This window comes from Lineus longissimus, chromosome 11 (assembly GCF_910592395.1).
Source record: "Lineus longissimus chromosome 11, tnLinLong1.2, whole genome shotgun sequence".
Lineage (NCBI taxonomy): Eukaryota > Metazoa > Nemertea > Pilidiophora > Heteronemertea > Lineidae > Lineus > Lineus longissimus.
The window spans coordinates 15,778,431-15,793,609 of NC_088318.1; the positions used below are offsets into that span (position 1 = coordinate 15,778,431).

At 39.5% G+C, this 15,179-nt stretch overlaps 4 protein-coding genes across 9 annotated transcripts in view; 2 read left to right on the forward strand and 2 right to left on the reverse strand.

The window, feature by feature from the left end:
* Positions 1–214: 214 nt before the first annotated feature.
* On the forward strand, positions 215–3,638 carry LOC135495794 (aurora kinase C-like). Of its 2 annotated transcripts, none has more exons than XM_064784716.1 (8): positions 215–307; positions 688–844; positions 1,130–1,241; positions 1,571–1,650; positions 1,866–2,004; positions 2,222–2,370; positions 2,532–2,763; positions 2,995–3,638. In XM_064784716.1, exons 2-8 carry the CDS (start codon positions 717–719, stop codon positions 3,118–3,120), a joined length of 966 nt encoding a protein of 321 aa, XP_064640786.1. In that variant the 5' UTR covers positions 215–307; positions 688–716; the 3' UTR covers positions 3,121–3,638. The 2 variants fall into 2 exon arrangements, with proteins under 2 accessions (XP_064640786.1, XP_064640787.1); XM_064784717.1 differs by having other exon boundaries at positions 225–318.
* Positions 3,639–4,544: 906 nt separating this feature from the next.
* LOC135496241 (large ribosomal subunit protein mL52-like) lies at positions 4,545–6,425 on the reverse strand. The gene is made up of 5 exons (XM_064785434.1): positions 6,293–6,425; positions 5,870–5,966; positions 5,631–5,698; positions 5,216–5,280; positions 4,545–4,879 (listed from the first exon to the last, which is right to left on the reverse strand). The coding sequence occupies exons 1-5, from the start codon at positions 6,366–6,368 to the stop codon at positions 4,742–4,744; spliced, it is 444 nt and encodes a 147-aa protein (XP_064641504.1). The 5' UTR covers positions 6,369–6,425; the 3' UTR covers positions 4,545–4,741.
* Positions 6,426–7,387: 962 nt separating this feature from the next.
* The window catches only part of LOC135495678 (flap endonuclease 1-like), a 40,780-nt gene continuing 32,988 nt past the window's right edge, over positions 7,388–15,179 (forward strand). For both annotated transcript variants that reach the window (XM_064784520.1, XM_064784521.1), the window contains exons 1-3: positions 7,388–7,536; positions 8,510–8,612; positions 8,819–8,921. In XM_064784520.1, the coding sequence (XP_064640590.1) occupies positions 7,455–7,536; positions 8,510–8,612; positions 8,819–8,921 (288 nt within the window). In that variant the 5' untranslated portion in view covers positions 7,388–7,454. The remainder of the gene's footprint in view (positions 7,537–8,509; positions 8,613–8,818; positions 8,922–15,179) is intronic.
* Positions 11,859–15,179, reverse strand: part of LOC135495676 (leucine-rich repeat and immunoglobulin-like domain-containing nogo receptor-interacting protein 2) — a 28,628-nt gene continuing 25,307 nt past the window's right edge. For 3 of the 4 annotated variants that reach the window (XM_064784518.1, XM_064784516.1, XM_064784517.1), the window contains one exon: positions 11,859–14,531. In XM_064784518.1, coding sequence (XP_064640588.1) covers positions 12,277–13,956 — 1,680 coding nt within the window. In that variant the 5' untranslated portion in view covers positions 13,957–14,531 and the 3' untranslated portion in view covers positions 11,859–12,276. The remainder of the gene's footprint in view (positions 14,532–15,179) is intronic. The other variant, XM_064784519.1, reaches the window with a different exon arrangement.

Below are 15,179 nucleotides of genomic sequence, written 5' to 3' on the forward strand. Positions count from 1 at the left end.
GCTCACCAGCCCTATTAACGAAGAGCTCCCTGTCAAGGCCTGAGCCTTCCTCATATTTATACAACCCACGTGGCTTTGTTTATAAATAAGACCCACGTGGCTTTATTTATAAATAAAACCCACGTTACTCAAAATTATCCAATTATGTTAGCTGTTACAATCTGGTTTCAGCTGAGAAACTCTTGACCAATCGCAGCGCTGCTTTCATAGAAGTGGCAAATTCAAAGTCGAAAGGATTTTTAGAATTTTCTGTCCCTAATATTCCTTTCTTTGTTGCTGATTTCGAGCCCGGATCACGCTTTATTTGGTGGGTATAAGGTATCTAGTAAACTTTTTTCATGTTTTTTATTCAATAAGTTGTTGGGAAGTTTCGTGGAACACCGTTAAAATTATTGTCTGATTCGGTATGCACTGACAAATGCACGTGCATGCGTGATTTGGTATAGAAAGTAGAACTAGAAGGACCTAGAACTAGAAGGACCTAATTTCGGCATTCCATCAACATATCAGGCCCAAGGCCAAGCATAGATTTGGGCGGTCAAGACCAGGCAGATTGACAGCCCAGTCAGGCCAGTGTCAGCAGTGAGTGACGTGTGTTGTAGGGGAACTTGGAAGCGAGGGAGACATAATGACTGGGTCAAAAACTGAAAAAGTACACTTAAGGCTACATTCATTCTTCATTTTCAGATATTTTAAAGAACGTGTGAGGGAGTGCAATGGAATCTGCATCCAAATTTCAGCGCATCTTAAAAACAATTCAGCCAAGTTCTGGCACTGAAAGCGATGCAGTGATAAAGAAGCCGACAACGGAGAGAATCAGTGAAGATGGGCGAGTTATACAAAAGTAAGCTTTTTTGCACGATTGGCAATGACAATCATTTAACAGGGTCCACAGAGCCATATTGAATTTGCTGACAATGTCCAATGACAGTGTTGAATGCGTGGTGTTGTGCCCCACAATACTAGAGTGTAAGAGCTTGCAAAATTATCTGAACAACGATTGAAAGTTGTCAACGTGCTACAGGAAAATAACAATAAATCAAATTCTATTTAGTACTTGTCAAGTCAGGACCCAATGCTGAATGCATCATTTTCCTTTCATTTTATAATGAGATTTGTTTCTTTTTAGGAAAACTTTCACACTGAATGACTTTGACATTGGACGTCCACTCGGTAAAGGAAAGTTCGGACATGTCTATCTGGCTCGAGAAAGAACGCATAAATTCATTGTGGCGCTAAAGGTTTGTATATAACATGTTGAATAATTGACTATTGTGTAGAGACCAGTACAGTAGCATAGAGTGGTGGGCATAAACAGGAGGTCTCAGGTTTGACTCTCGCCACTCTTGCAAGGATCACAGCTGTTTTGTCTTGATGAGATGAGATGTAAAGCCGAGTTTCCTTGTTGTCTCTCCCAGGGCAAGCAAAACACCCAACTAGATAAACCCAAGACTAAAACACTAAACTGATTTACTGGTGCGTGAAAGTTCTTCAAATCCAAATTTGAATACCAAAGTATTCGAGGCGAAACACTAAGGCATTGTTTTACAGAGGCATGGTCTTCTTTCAGATTCTCTTCAAGTCGCAGCTTGTCAAAGCGGGTGTTGAACATCAAATGAGACGAGAGATAGAGATTCAATCGCATTTAAGGTCAGTTATTCAAACTAAGTTCCTCAGATTGAACCAATGTGAACTTAGAGAAATATTGAACCTACATCATCTTTAGCAACTGAGGTAGCTATTTATTCTGCTCTCATGGCTGGTCTTGAGTGAAATAAAATAATTTCTTCATGAGTTCAAAAAGGTTGTTAAAAACCTGAATGTTGTGTATCAAACTTAAAGTCGGCTTACATTTTTATCTGCAGACATCCCAACATCCTCCGTTTCTATAATTATTTCCACGATGACAAGCGGGTCATCCTCATCTTGGAGTACGCACCAAAGGGCGAGTTATACAAGGAGCTGCAGAAATACAAACGTTTTGATGACAAGAGGAGTGCTTCCGTAAGTAAGAAATCCAGGCCTTCGGCTACGATTTGTAGCATGCTCCTTGGTATAAGAGACGTCGCCCGGTGATCAAAAAATAACATAACAGGATTATCTGTGGTGAAAATGTGAATTTAAAAGTACAGAATTCCTGGAACTACTCAGTTTAATTTCACACTTTCTCCGATACAGTTATAGAAGTCCATGTTTTTACCAGAACATCTTCTATTTTCAGTACATTGCCCAGCTGACAAACGCCTTAATTTATTGTCACACCAAGAAGGTGATACATCGTGATATCAAGCCAGAGAACCTGCTTCTCGGTCTCAGGGGGGAGTTGAAGATTGCAGACTTTGGCTGGTCTGTCCATGCACCATCATCTAGGTATGTCTAGTCCAGTTTTAACGTAGAGACAAGGTAGTCTTCTCCATATTGTATGAATTTTGGGCATGTCATCTCCTTGTGGTTTCCACTGTCGTCAAATGAAATAGATACCGTGTTATCCATCATCCTGACGTAAAGTAATTTTGTTGTTTGGCTTTCAGACGTGCCACTCTTTGTGGAACACTGGACTACCTGCCACCAGAGATGGTAGAAGGCAAGGTACACAACGAGAAGGTGGACCTGTGGAGTTTGGGGGTGCTCTGTTACGAATTCCTGTGCGGCAACCCACCGTTCGAGGCTGAAAGCCACTCCGACACATATCGCAGAATCTCAAAAGTTGATCTAAATTTCCCTGCTCATGTTTGTAATGATGCCAGGGACTTGATTTCAAAGGTTAGTTGGTGATGATATGAATGAATATTAATCGGTAGCCAATGAAAGTGTTGCATCCTTTGTTATGACAGACTTTCACTCTAGTATGGAGACATGGTTAGATACATGTACTTGATTTTAGTATTTTTTGGCACTGGTCCTCTTTCCAACTTAGTTAGCCTTGCAGTTCTACTTGTATTGTCTGCTGTTACCTTTTCACTCTCTCACACAAGGTTTTCATCTTCATTTCAGCTGCTCCGGCATAACCCCGACAAAAGGATCTCGCTACAAGAAGTTCTTCAGCATAGATGGATAGTCAACAATGCAGTCGAAATGCCCACGCCCATTGTGCCACAGAAGAGGCCTGCAAACACATGAGTGGATTATGGATCATGGCCCGGCATTGGACATGTTATATCAACAGTAAAAGCTGAACTTTTTGATCCTTGATGCATTTAGTACAGTACACAAATTCATTGAGGATTTGTTACCGAAAGGAACTGAGATTTGCAATCTCAAGAAATCAGTTCATAACAACCTTGTTATGAATCAAAGAACATTCCAATATTTAGGAGAAGTTGGCTTATAGATGTTTTGTGAACGCGAGGCGAGGAAATTAAACGGATTTTCAGTTGGTAAAATACAGTTTGAGTTGGAATGGTATGGATGTGGATCACATGTCGATCCCTGTGAAAGGTGTTGATGAAAATCGAATGAATGCTTGTTTGTATGGTATTGGATTGTTCAAAATTTGCAAAATTAATTTTTCAATGCACTGATGGATGATAGTGAGTGAAGACTGTCATTTCGTGCACGAATTCTATTTTAATCTTCTCACAGTTCAAAATATCCCATGTTTTTTAACATGTAAATATGTAAATAAATTCAATTGATTGTACTTGCCCTACATGTAAATTTCGTTGTTTTTTGTTCCTTCATCAATAATTTGTTCTTCAACTCTTGGCAATGCCACCTACAGGAGATTGTCTAGTTTCACCATTGTTCACATCCGATATCGCAACGGCCTCTTGGTTATCCAGGACCAGGACATCTCAATGTTGATGGTTGGCCTATAGCTCAGAGATTAGGACGAGAAGCATCTGATATTGACAGAGTCACATACAAAACGCCACCTTAAAATGCAGAGACAAACATGGCAGAGCACTTTCGCAATCAACTGGACCTGCAGCTGGGACAAGTATATATATACCAAGGGTACAGCCTTAATTCATTTTCCTCATACTTTTTGGGGCTCTGGACCAGGCTGTAAGGACAATGCCATCAGTCTTCTCACTGAAAATTGTTGGAGGAGACGAAAACAAGTTGTCCTTAAGAAGCCCCTGTGGGAAATTGAGACCAGGCGAAGATACTGATGGCAAGGCCATGTGCTTAGAATGAACAAAGGTGGCACTCAGATGGACCCGGCAAGGAAGATGGGAACGTAGACGGCCAAAGAACAACTGCCACCGCATAATGAGGAAGGAATTGGAAAGCTTTGGCCGGTCTTGGGATAAGAGTGGACAAGGGGAGATGGTGAGGGCATTATGTCCAAGACGAGCAAGTGAGCAATGGGAGACGTCCCAAACTGATTACGCAAATGCTTTTACTCCAGTTTTCTGCAGAAAGGCCTTGTATGAATGCATATGAAGTTTTTCAGTGAAAACATTAGCTGGTCTTTTACCATCCATTAATGCAATCTTTCTTCGTTTGTCTTCTGATAGATTCATCACTTACCCTGTTTGTCTCCTGACACAAACCTACCCCATTGTCATGGAAGATCAGAGGAAGATGGGAACAACTAATTAAAGTACCACATAAACTTTATTTACAAGACTTTGTACAGACAACCAGAAAAGTTGATGTCCACTGTTGCAATGCAGACCACATCACTCCAAATCCAAATGACTTTCACAGTGAGAAAGGAACAGTCTTTTCACTAAATGTACTTCCTTTGAATAACTACTACTAAGAGTCAGGTGTAGGACACACAATCATCTTGTCAGGACTTGGCTGTCCCTCCTTTAGGTTTTAATTTACTCCTAACAATGTCTTTGTTGACGTTTTTTTGTTCTGCCATTTTCTCGTTATAGATTTTTTCGGTTGTGTCGATCTCGTTGAGAAGTTTCATGATTCTTTCCTGCAGAGAGAAAATGATTTTAGCGTTAACGGAAAAGTGAATGATGCTTCAAACATCCCAAGAGCTTTCTCAGGGGTCCTGAGAAACAGTAAGTCCATCATCTGACATTCTAACTCAACCCAACTCCTGCCAATGGGAAGATTACAGAAACTCTAGAGGTAGGAGCTAGGTAGGTCAGATTAAGTTACACAAAGTCACCAAAAGGGGTCTCTCACAGTACACAGAAATTATTCAAGCATAATTGATAATTGAAGATCCATTGAATGGAAGTGCAGGTGTTGGAGGGCAAAGTCAAGATCACAGAGAAGTAACAGATTTCTAGTGTATTTGACTTACTGAATAGTCAATCTGTAAGTCCCTTCGCTTTCTCTGACCAAAGGTTAAAGGTGTGGGACGTCCATCTGGAAGTAAGGCAAAATTATCAGATAAATCTTTGTATCATTTTGTAGCCCAACCATCAGGTGTGATGTGATGATGAGGTCAGAGCCAACCCTGACATGTGACCTGTTGCCACCAGATTATCTCCTCTGGTAAGGACAAGTATACTCAGTTTAAAGCACTAGGAGCTTAGTCTTTAATGGGCTGCATTATGGTGACATTCTCGTTCAGAATTTGACCTCTGATTCTTTTAGAGTAACTGTTGTACCATTGCCTTGCAGCAGCCATGGCCTTAGCAGGAGCACATGTAATCAAAACTTTATACAAAATCTTATACCTTTAAATCACTTTCATCATTTCATAATTAACTTACCGAGGTAGGTATAATCAGGCAGGTCAACTAATGGCCCATGTGCATTGGGGTGCCGTGGGAGGCCGTGTCTGAAAAACAAGCCAGGTGTCAGAGCAAGGACATAGATATTTTGTTAAGTCAGGTTAATAAAGCATTGAAGGCAAGGCCCCAGTTTTGAGACATGTCATTGTCAGATACTTTAGTTTATCACTCAAAGGACCGGCATGCATGTAGACAGAGATGCAAGATCTTTTACTCACTTGATTCTCCACTTTTCTGCAAATTTCACTTGGTAGGTTGAGAACAATCTTGTTGTTGGAACAGAATGATGAATGATTGAATGTACCAAGGGAACAACTGAAAGAAGAATATCGGAGATAACTAAACTAAGTATGCACAGGAAGTGAATGTATGGCAAATAAAATTTCGTTTAAAATTTTCGTGTCTATTCGCTGATCATCATCCTCAATCATGATGTTTGACCTTGCCTGTGTATGAATGTACAGGGCAATGTACAGGAGGGATAGGGTAGAATTTCGAACGCCATTGCATCAAGAAAAAAACAACAAATGGCACAAAACCGGTATACTTCATAATCTTCATATATCTATCATGCTTCAGATATCAATTCGCTGAAAATTGACTCAAGAATAGAGGAGAAATTAGGCAAAATTAAAAGTCACCTCGAAACATGGAGGCTGCCATCTTGGAAATTATAATCTCGTCATTCAATAATTGGAAAATTCCAGATATTTCCATTTCTACCCAACTAGAGGGTGTGTTATGTAATCCCTTGATTGCCCTTGATGTAAAACTGGCGATAATTATTAATTGGTGTCATTGGTTTAGTTGTAAACGTATTTATGAGGAAGGAAGTTTTTTGGCGGGAACTTTCCTGACACTAAAGAGTATCCCTCAGAGACAGTAGACGAAGAGCGGAAGACGCCCGACAATGACAAAGACCATAGACCAAAGACCATAGACCAAAGACTAGTGACTGTCACAAATGCCCGAGACGACAGTAACTAAGATTGGACCAGAACTGGTAGGAGGAGCCAGGGAAATTGACAGTTATAGGGAAAGTTACTGCATCAATCTCAGGCATGAGGTTCAGATGTGATATACGAGCAACCGCGAAATGGATGCGGTTTAAGCGGAAACGGATAAGTGAATGATGATGTGGTTAAAGCGGATAAGTGATGGTGATGATGATACTATGCATGTACGTAGTGGGTTATTTCATCACCGACGACTCGCTTCTCGGCGGCAAAAATATGCTCCAGTCAGTGTCACTACCCAGGCATCCCGAGGAAATCAGGGGTTGAATAATCAGAATATGTACAATGTAATTCGCTATTCACATTCAGCCCTGATTTCCTCAGGATATGCCATGAGCATGGGTACAATAATCAGCCAATCCAATCAAACCTTTTGTTTCAGTGAAACACAACATGATTTTCTAGTTACTTAGGTGAAATATATCTAGTTTTGGAGCAACACTTTTTGCGGAAACTTTTGTTTGATGTGAAGTATTTACGATTACACATTTGACTCTGCCCCCAATATGTTGTCACAAGTCTCCTTGTTGGATTTGACGGCCTGTCCCATATTTAACTTCAGTGCAACACTCAGCATGACCGAGCTTATGTCAGTTACGCGTGCAAGGGGAGGAGCATACGATTGGGTTAGAACTTCATTGGTCTTTGGTCGTGGGTCTTTTTTACTCTCTTCGCAGCTGAGTCTCATGGATACGATTTAGTTCCTATCCCAATATAGCATTCCGATATCCAGATATTGTGGCATGTTTTCATTATAAAACTTCGTAAATAATCATCTCTCTCCAAAATGGGTATTCATAATTTGTCGAAGGTTATTGGTGATCATGCCCCTGGTGCTGTTAGGGAGCATGAGATTAAAAGTTATTTCGGTGAGTGGGAAGTCTTCCAAAACTACTCTTATGATGAGATATGTTTTGTCCGAAAATAGAACATAATGTTAGCATGGTCAGAGACAGAGGGGGCTGCGCGGGGGGGGGGTGCACTACCAATGGCAGTGTGAGTAAGCTTCGTCTATTAGTACCCCAAGTTAGACGGCATACCAAACCACAACCAAATAACACTGATCAGGAAACCATTTTGAAACCATTGCCTATGATCTTATCTGCTTACCTAAAAGGCCTACTTTACACTGTTCCTCAAGTCAAGATACAAACCTTTGGACATTTTAATTCATGATTGATACCTTCCTCATCTGTAATTTTCTCAAATCCAGCAGCACAATTTGAAATAACGGGAAAGCAGAGCAGAAAACTACTATGCAAGGACTGGCCTGGCCTAATGCATGTAAGGCAATGTGAACCTGTTCAAACTGCCAATGAATTCTTATGTCATGCAGTGTTCTTTCTAATCATTGTCCAGTGCAAGCTGTCAATCATTCCAATTTATAGTGTATTGCCAGCAATTAGTGTCATTCCTTAATTGATCCATTCAATCATTGTAGTATTCTTTAAAATAGATTGGAACGCAATAAGAAATATACGACTTGATTTACCAATGATTAATACTCAGTCAAGCTTCACTTGGTGCCAGTGGTAGATGAATATTTTATTATTATAATTAAAGATAAAATTATATGAATTGAAAATAAAAAGATAAAAATTATAGAATGGTTTTGATTGAGAAGTTAATTCAAAACCTTACCAAATTCAGTCACTGAGTAAGAATCTAAAACTTGCTTATAGATATTGGAAAATAAAAAAAATTGTTTATCAATCAAAATTGAATTCCAATGTACCAGTTTGGGAACAAAAAAGCAGTGCCCTTTTTTTATTGAGGTTGCCCTGAAAATTGATCTTTCCACTTAGTTAGGTTCCACCAATGCTTTACTTTGATCCCTTCCAGGTAGGAAAGTGGCAATTGATGCGTCCATGTCAATATACCAGTTCCTTATAGCTGTCCGCTCCGAGGGAAATGTTCTCATGAATGAGGATGGAGATACAACCAGGTACGAATACAATTCCCAAGCGTTTAAAAATGGACAGCATACTGTTAACCACAACATTTTGTGCCTGTACTGCCTCTTTATTTTTGGCAAACTTTCTTTAAATTTTGTGTATAGCCCTAAAATGTACGGTAGCCCTGAGATAGATGTTACATTGGCACATCCTCTCTAAAAGCTCTTGAATATGTCTCATTCTCTTCTACTTGCAGTCATCTCATGGGAATGTTCTATAGAACGATACGAATGGTGGACAATGGAATCAAACCTGTCTACGTCTTTGACGGCAAGCCACCAGCTATGAAGTCCGGAGAGGTAGGATAAACCTATTGATTTCTTAAATGTTTTGTGTGGCCGACTTTGCATTTAAGATCAGTTGGTAATGATTTTCTTGTAATCTGAAGGTCATGGGTCTAACCTCTGAGGGACCAAAATTGTGTATTCATGAGTATATTTTAGACTTGTGCACCGCCCTCACTAAGGTGTGGGGCTGAAACTTTATGAAGAAAAGTTCATCCTCACATATTTTTAAATTGTCACAACAGTGACAATATTTTTTAAAATTTTTTTGTTCCAAATAAGTTTGTTTTTATGCACCTTTCGTCCGAGATGGCATCTCTTGGCATCACTGTTGATAAGGAGGTCTAAAAGTCAACTGAGGAAGGTTAATGTCAGTGACTCATGAAATTAGCTGCTGTAACTGCAAACTATCATAATTAATATGCGGGCTTATCAGTCTCAAAGCACTGTCCTCTCACTCTCTCTCACATTCAGGACTAATCTCTTCACATAATATATCTGATATCCAGGGGCCACAACTATTTTCATAGTTAGTGTAAAATGCAATAGATGGCATGCAAATTATCATCATTTATTAGTCCGCCCAATATACCAGTCTTATTCCTGGTGCCTCCTCACTAGGATGGCCCCACAGAACCATTAGTATTTTGCAGCCATGCTGGCTTGTTCGGAAAAAACGGTTGGGCTGAAATATTTCTGTTTGTATTGTTGTAGCAAATATATCTAATGTCTGCGGGTTTTTATTTTGGCGGTCTCATTTGAATAAGACCATCAAGCAACCCAGTTATGCCCCGAATTCAGTTGGCTAAATAAAGCTGACTTCAGCGTGCTATTTGCCAATAGTTAGGGATAGCCAGGTGATGGTCAGGGAGCTTCCACGCGCCGGTGGACCTGTATACTTCACCTTTAGGGTTCCAATCTTCTTTGAGTTTTTATATGAGAGTTTTCATACTCCTAGACTGGTAATGCTAAGGAGGCCAGCATCCCCCATGTTTTTTTTAAAAAATCCCCTATGTTTTTAGCTCAGCTGTCCTGGTAAAATAGCTATTCAGAATGGCGTCTGTCCCTCCATCCGTCAATATGGGGCACGTTTTGTAACTGTAAGACCTTGGCACTTAAAATTTTGCCATAAGAAAGAACAGCCAAGGCAATGCCCTGCTAGGCCCTTGGTCCTCTTGTTCTTTGAAAATGTGTCTTATGGCTATGCTGCAATGCTTCTAACTTAAGACATGTTAGACGATCTTACCTTATTGTAGACTTTCCCTTCATCCGTATTATTAGTTTCCAGTTCCTTTGACAATGTCTTAGTCAGTAACAACTACTTTTCCATTTTTCCGCTTGGTTTCTTTCCATCTGTATGCTGTTCAACAATATTCACGAAGTATTCATTTTTTAATTATCATGTCGTCAAAGAGTGTTGCCTGTGACAAATCTGGTCCATCTTTTCATGTCATGAATAAGAATAAGATATTGCAGTATTGTTAGATTTAAAGAATTCTTTTGGTGCTCGTCTGAAGCTGATGTGAAAGCATCTATTGTTTGGCTTTTGCTTCAAGCAAGGGATATATTTTCTTTTATGGCATTCATGAAAATAACTCCGTTTTTAAACAGTGTTGAAACTATATAAGAGTGGTTCCATCGACTCTCTGAAATTAGAAAAAATTCCTTGAAAGACTAGAATGCGGGTGTCTAGCCCTCTTCCTTTACATCCTTTTTGTTGCACCCCCAAAATAGCGATTGGATGTGATCTACTATAAGGAAAAATTAATGGCTGCTCAAAGAACTAACACAGTAGAACCTCCCTTATAAGGACACCCTTCGGACTGTCATAATATGATGTCCTTAATAGAGAGGTGTCCTGATTAGAGTGGTCAAATTGAATGGAAACAGCCAATTTGGGACCAAAACTAGTGTCCTTAATAGAGAGGTGTCTTCAGAGGGAGGTTCCACTGAACAAAATATTAATGGCAATTTTATTGGATAGCCATTGATAGCAGTGGGTTAAAAACAATGCTGTACATCAAACGACTCCAATATCTTTCCAAACATCTGTGGGTTGACCGGTTTGACAAATAGGTTCAGTGTTTTGATTTACAACCACCACTAAAACATTATTGGAAAACCATCAAATCAAAATCAATAGGACCGTTTCATTGAAGGGATACGGAGATACAAAAATTGATCGCTTTGTTTACTGGACGACTGGCGCAGTAGTCTATGGCAAGGTTGCTCAATGAGCGTTAGCATCGACGTCTGTGTTAAGTCCTAACACTACAATTGTGAAGGAAAGTTACCAAACCAACCGTACACAACACGATGGGACGTCTGTGTTAAGTCCTAACACTACAATTGTGAAGGAAAGTTACCAAACCAACCATACACAACACGATCGCATCCTGGTCTGACCTTCAATCAGGGTGAACGTGGTAAAAGACCGCCTTTTAGATAGTATAAACCTGTCCTTGACCTGTTTGTGCAGAGTTTTAAGATCAAAATCAAAATCTTCATGACCAAGTTAGGCACAGCTACACTCCATCTCCAAGAATTAGTATTGCAGTTATCATATTATGATGATTTATCCTCCTTGCCGTCGACAATCTCTTGTTAGTTGGTAGACTATAGCAGCAATCTCAAAATGATTGTTGACATCATTTTGAAATTACTTAGGAGCACTCCCCGTTGGTTTCTCAGCAAATAGCTTCCGACTTTAATGCAAAATGAAACTTTACTTGAAGCAAAGCTGCTGGAAACGGATGTTTTGGGATGTTGGTTGATAATGAAGAACGGAAAAACCTCTACTGGGTCCATATTTGTGTTGGCCAAAAAGCATTCCCTTGATGGTTTTTCAAAAGCTCAAAAACCGTCATTTCCATTCTTCTGAGAGTATGGTTTAAGAAATAAATTTAAACTGAACACAAGTTAGTTTTAACAAATTTCATAACATTTTATTGCAACAATAGTTTACAATTAATTTCCTGAAATCTAAGACTTACTACAGGCTGTTCAAAACCTTATTTCATCAGGAAATAACCCAAATTAGTCTTCAAGGCTCAAGCAAGTGAGATTTAGCAAGAAAAGGAACAATTTGATTGGACATCCATGATCATGTCTTGGTCCATTGTCTGCGTTGGATGCTTGATATCTGACATCATCTTGGCAAGATGTCTTGAACGTCAATCACAATAGACGAAATTCAATTTGACATTTTCAGTCACGATCTGCCAATATGTGGGCAGTCCCTACACTTGCTTTGGAATCGATGTCACATGGTGTGCAGATCCTAATTTTTGGGATCTGTGGAACTTAAATATTGTATATTCTTTCTATTTTTTACTGTACACCTCTTCATCAATTGCAATATACTCCTAACTTACATAATAAACACTAAGGTAACTATTACAGTAAAACTAAAAAGTGTGTGTCTTTGGCACCCAGCACCACCTTTCTGTTTGACTGGAAGCGCGGTTTCGATAACTTTAATTGAGCATTGCTTTGAGGCCTGTCCTTGCGAACTTGTCGCAAGACATTCAAACATACCACTATTCCTTGTAGTGACGTCTTTCACCCAAATTTTATTCACTGCCAAGGTTTCGCCATAGCTTTTTGCCTCATAAGTCTGATTTCTTGGCAAAGGATTACCTTTACGTGGGAAGCACTCCACGATCGGTAATGGGATGCCAGTTGCTGCGCATTCCACAAAGACAGTAGCGCCAACTGTTGACATGATTGGCGTTCGGCAACATTGCCATAATTCCGGTTTTGTGCAATATAATGAGCTATGTGTAACATCCTTAAGATTTCGTCCGTTTAATTCCGTGGGCGATTTACATGTTACGTTCAAGTTTGGTTGATTTGCTATGATCCATGACTGCAGTGTTGCCATCATACAACTACAAGACCAAGGATTCCCTTCAAGCGCTACGTGGACATTATCTCCCAAAACCCGAAAAACGTTTTCACTTATGGACACCAGGTGATTACGCTCCAGGTTGATCGTCCTGAGTGAAAATAACCCTGTGAATGCATTATCCTCGATTATCGTAATCTGGTTGTTTCGTAGAAACAGTGTCTCTACATTGACGAATTGCGCAAAGACATTGTCCTCAAGTTTTTCAAGTGAGCAGAATTCCAAGTCTAACAATTTTAACTTTGCGCCGAACGGCCTGAACCCATAATCATTGAGGGATGCAATCTTGTTGTGTCCCAAGTCTAACTTTTCAATCACCGTCCACTCTAAACCTTGAGCTAAAAATAGCTCTTGATCCTTTGGGATTCCATTTGGCCAGCAGTTGCGTAAATTCAAAGTCCTTAACTCCGTCAGTGATGAAAAACATCCAGATTTGAGTTCGATACCAATGTTGAAAGAGATATCAAGTATGAGCAAATCAGTTTGAAATCTAAATGTCTTATCCGTGATACGTTTCAAGCGATTTCCTCGCAACTGTATCTCTTTTAATTTTCTTAGCGAGGAAAAAGCACCATTTTCTATCACTTTGATTTTATTGTACCCGATCGAAATTATTTGTAAATCAGCCGGATAGCCCTGAAAACTCGTTTTATATATCCGTGTGATTTCGTTATTATCCAAGTATAGATAACGTAACATTGGTAACGTCTCGTTTAGATCCTGGGGCACTAAAGGAATCTCGTTCCCAATCAGATTGAGTGTGCGTAACATTTTCAAACCGTTGAAAGACGATTTGTCGATATTGACGATCCCGGATGATTTTATCGATAACTCGTCTAAGTCTTTCATGTGGATGAATATATTGGTTGTCATGTTTGTAAGGTTTCCGTTCTCTAAGTAAAATCCCAGCATGGTGTAGTGGCACGATAAATAACTTAATACGATCCATAAACGTGATATCGACATTGAATGATACAGACCAGAACACGTCAGCTTTGACCGACTCCTTTCATGAAAGTGACAGCCTTTTAATTTCAGTCTTTCGAGTTCATCGGGGTTCGTGGCCATACAGAAGTATGCCAGGCGATAGATGATTACACAGAAGCCGGCAAGTTTGCAGAATATTTGCACTTTGTTAGCCATGCTCGAGACTACACACCTCGGCAAACAAATTATATATCCACTTGACGATTTATATGAAGTAAATAAAAATGTAATTGTGCAATAATGAACGCTCGAAGGAGCTTTGAAAAGGTAGGTAACGTTGTTGTAAATTTAATCAAATCACACTCTCTGAGAGCAATTTCTGCCAGCTTCGCTAGCTGGCATTGAGACTGGATAAATTTACGCAAGAGTTACTCCAGTCACTATCTCCTTTTTTACACCACTTTTATGCACACTTTTCACAGTTATCTCACCAAAGTATCATTTAGCTTGCTGGCGGCAACAAGCGATATAATCCAAGCAGCGAATATAATTCAGGTTTATCAAATTTCTGAGTGATAATGATATCACTTTGGTATTGCCGATTTTTATCCTATGTAGAGTTTGTATCCCTCAGCCCTCTGGTAAGTTAGTGAAATACAGATTTTATAGACGATTCTTGTTAAGCTTATTGCTGGTGTCCGCTTATTTATTCGTCTGGCCGAATTTGGAAGTAATACTCCACCAATATTGACTGTTCTCTCTGTATGCGTTTGTTTCCGAATTTTCCATGGCTGTAAAAGTAAAAGTAAAAGAAAATTTTTTAGCTTGCGTTATATCTTTTATGGCTCTAGGAAAATTCGTCCCCGGATAATTCGTCCCCGGAAAACTCGTCCCCGGAAAATTCGTCCCCTAGGAAAATTCGTCCCTGGAAAATTCGTCCCCGAGGAAAATTCGTCCCTGGAAAATTCGTCCCCAGATAATTCGTCCCCGCGGATAATTCGTCCCTGGAAAATTCGTCCCTGAGGAAAATTCGTCCCCGGAAAATTTAACAAAAGTTGAAAGTTTCTGACATTACTTTCTAGTAATAACTACTACCTACTCCTTTCGACTTTTCTCATTCAGTGTTATATCTCTATTTACTACCCTACTAGCTAGTTTATACCTACTCCACTTTTTTCAGTTGGTAGGCAGGCGAAATAATTTTTTTTTCTTCAAATAAGTATTTTTACTGGTCAGAATGAAAGAAAAGCTCTAAATTCTTCAATAAAATATTTTGCCTGCCTACCTTTACCTACTATAAAAATAGTGGGGTAGGTAACTAGCTAGTATGGTAGTAAAGAGAGATGTTACACTGAATGAGAAAAATCGAAAGTAGTAGTTACCACAGTCCATTCGACAAGACTTAAGGGTCTTAGAAAGTAAAGTCAGAAACTTTCAAC